This window comes from Aplysia californica, unplaced genomic scaffold (assembly GCF_000002075.1).
Source record: "Aplysia californica isolate F4 #8 unplaced genomic scaffold, AplCal3.0 scaffold00401, whole genome shotgun sequence".
Classification (NCBI taxonomy): domain Eukaryota; kingdom Metazoa; phylum Mollusca; class Gastropoda; order Aplysiida; family Aplysiidae; genus Aplysia; species Aplysia californica.
In genome coordinates, this window is record NW_004797671.1 from 174,260 (window position 1) to 176,501 (window position 2,242).

Genomic DNA, 2,242 nt, shown 5'->3' on the forward strand with positions numbered 1-2,242 from the left:
CACACACACACACACACACACACACACACACACACATTGCTATTCCTTTTTTGAAGAAACAGTGAGGCAAACAGATGTCTCCAACCACAGGTGTCAAACTCTACAGCCTGCCGGCGGGATCCGACCAGTTACACAACAGACAACAGGCCCGTGAGAGAATTAAGTCTAATCTAGACGTGTTGAAATCAGACGCTCGTCAAAATAATGAAATCGAAGAAACACATTTTTCTGTCCGTTTCGCAATTTTTATCGAATTTTTTTTTTGTCTCAACACCTTTAACGTACCATTTAAAACACGTTTCTGTGTAGAGTTTATTGCAAATGTTGATTTAAAGCTCAAAAATGTAAATTTGCAGATTCCACTAAGGACTATAAAGCTTTGGAAGTCACCAAACTTTGGTGGCCATTTTTTCGCTAATTGTACGTCCGAAACCAGGCGACCCTCACCTCCTTCTATCGCAAATATCTCAACTTTCATTCATGATAGATCTAGATGAGTATTTATTTTTTTCACCGAAAGCAAAATAAATGAACAAACTTTAAAATGATTACCATAATAATTCCATGGTCCAAAAATTGACGAGCGCCTGATTCCACCACGTCGTGACACAAATAATCCATCCTGAGAAAGCCCATTACACAGTACAGAACCTCACCCCCTTTATTCCGTACATAAACGTCCTTGTTGCCAAGAAAAAATGACAAACATCATGCTCTGACAAACTGGCACAAAGAGCAAAAATGATGATTTGTTTTGATTCACATCATTATCATTGCTGCATTTTAACCTTTTTTACGTTTCCCTTTTCATGATTTATCCAGTTTGGCTTTCAAAGTTGAGTGTAATTTTTTAGTTTACCCCCACCCACCCCCATCCTCACCCATCCCTGTGTAAATCTGACAGTTTTGTATTCTCATTCACTTTCCTTGGTGTAAAGAAGAACAGAACTGAGGTTTCATCCTCATCCTCCTCCTACTCCTCAGGACAGTCGGAGCCTTTCTTCTCTTTCTCTTCTTCCTTTTCGTTCTCCTTTATTACCGAACACCACATCCTCCACATCTCCCCCTCCTTCTCCTCCTCAGTAAACTCAAGGCCCTCCTGCTCCTCTTTGATTCCTTCTTCACATGAACACGTCGTGTCCTGCACAAATAAGTAAAGCGAAGTTGACATTATGCAGTCATCAATGGACGGATACAAACCACATGCAATGCGTCCAATGCCGTGTTACTCTGCTAAAGGAAGAATTCTTCATCGCCTTTGTTATTGTTATTGCTGTAGCTATTGCTGTTGTTGTTGTTGTTGTTGTTGTCGCCGCGTTGTCCGGCCGGCAGATGGAGGTTCCTGTGTGAGTAGAGAGCCAACACGATGATGGGCACACACACGACCAGGATGCAGACGAAGATGACACCGATGATGACGTCATGGTTGTTGCCTGTTGAGGCGGGGGGGGGGGGGGGGGATAACGTTCAGAAACAGGTGTACAGGATTTTTTTTAGTACAGGTTTTACGGCGCTCGCAACTGCATAAAGTCATATGTGCGCCAGAAGATTAGAGGTGTTACAAGATAGCAACAATAAAAAAAAAGAAGGGGAGATAAGGAAGATAGATCTTTTCATAGGAGAGAAGAAGCAAACCCCACCAGAGCACCCCCCAACCACCCACTGTGTACGGGATAAGATCATGCAAGATCAGAGAAGATGTACGATAAAATGAGATAAGACCAGATGAATTGATGAGATAACATGACATAAGATGAGATGACCTAATATGACATAATTAGTTTAGATAAAAAGATATAAGATGACATATTGAGATATCAGATAAAATAAGAAGAGAAGAGATCTCTATAAGATGAGATAAGATGAGATAAGAAGAGATAAGATAAGATAAGACAAGGGCTCAAAAGAAAAATGGGTGTTATCCCAAACTGAAAATCGTGAGGGTACATAGTATATCATGTACGTATGTATCATTTTTTTCAAAGCTTGTAGTAGTTTTAGACTGGTTACAATTGCCTCACTTCTGTTTGGCTGGGAGTGTGTTGTTGTTGTTGTCAGTTGAATGGGGCGTCAAAACAGTAGCAAGCTACCAACAGTTGAACAGAAATGCAATAAAGAGTCTGCAAATTCACAACACTGACAACAACACCTGTTTCTTCTTTTGTTGTCCTGATGCTGGTACACTGACCTGGTGCTTAATCTCCCCCCTCCCTCTCTCTCTCTCTCTCTCTCTCTCTCTCTC

At 41.2% G+C, this 2,242-nt stretch overlaps 1 protein-coding gene across 3 annotated transcripts in view; it reads right to left on the reverse strand.

Annotated features, from left to right (window-relative positions):
* Positions 1–1,019: 1,019 nt before the first annotated feature.
* The window catches only part of LOC101846599, a 13,579-nt gene continuing 12,356 nt past the window's right edge, over positions 1,020–2,242 (reverse strand). For all 3 annotated transcript variants that reach the window (XM_005104013.3, XM_005104011.3, XM_005104012.3), the window contains exon 4: positions 1,020–1,433. In XM_005104013.3, coding sequence (XP_005104070.1) covers positions 1,234–1,433 — 200 coding nt within the window. In that variant the 3' untranslated portion in view covers positions 1,020–1,233. The remainder of the gene's footprint in view (positions 1,434–2,242) is intronic.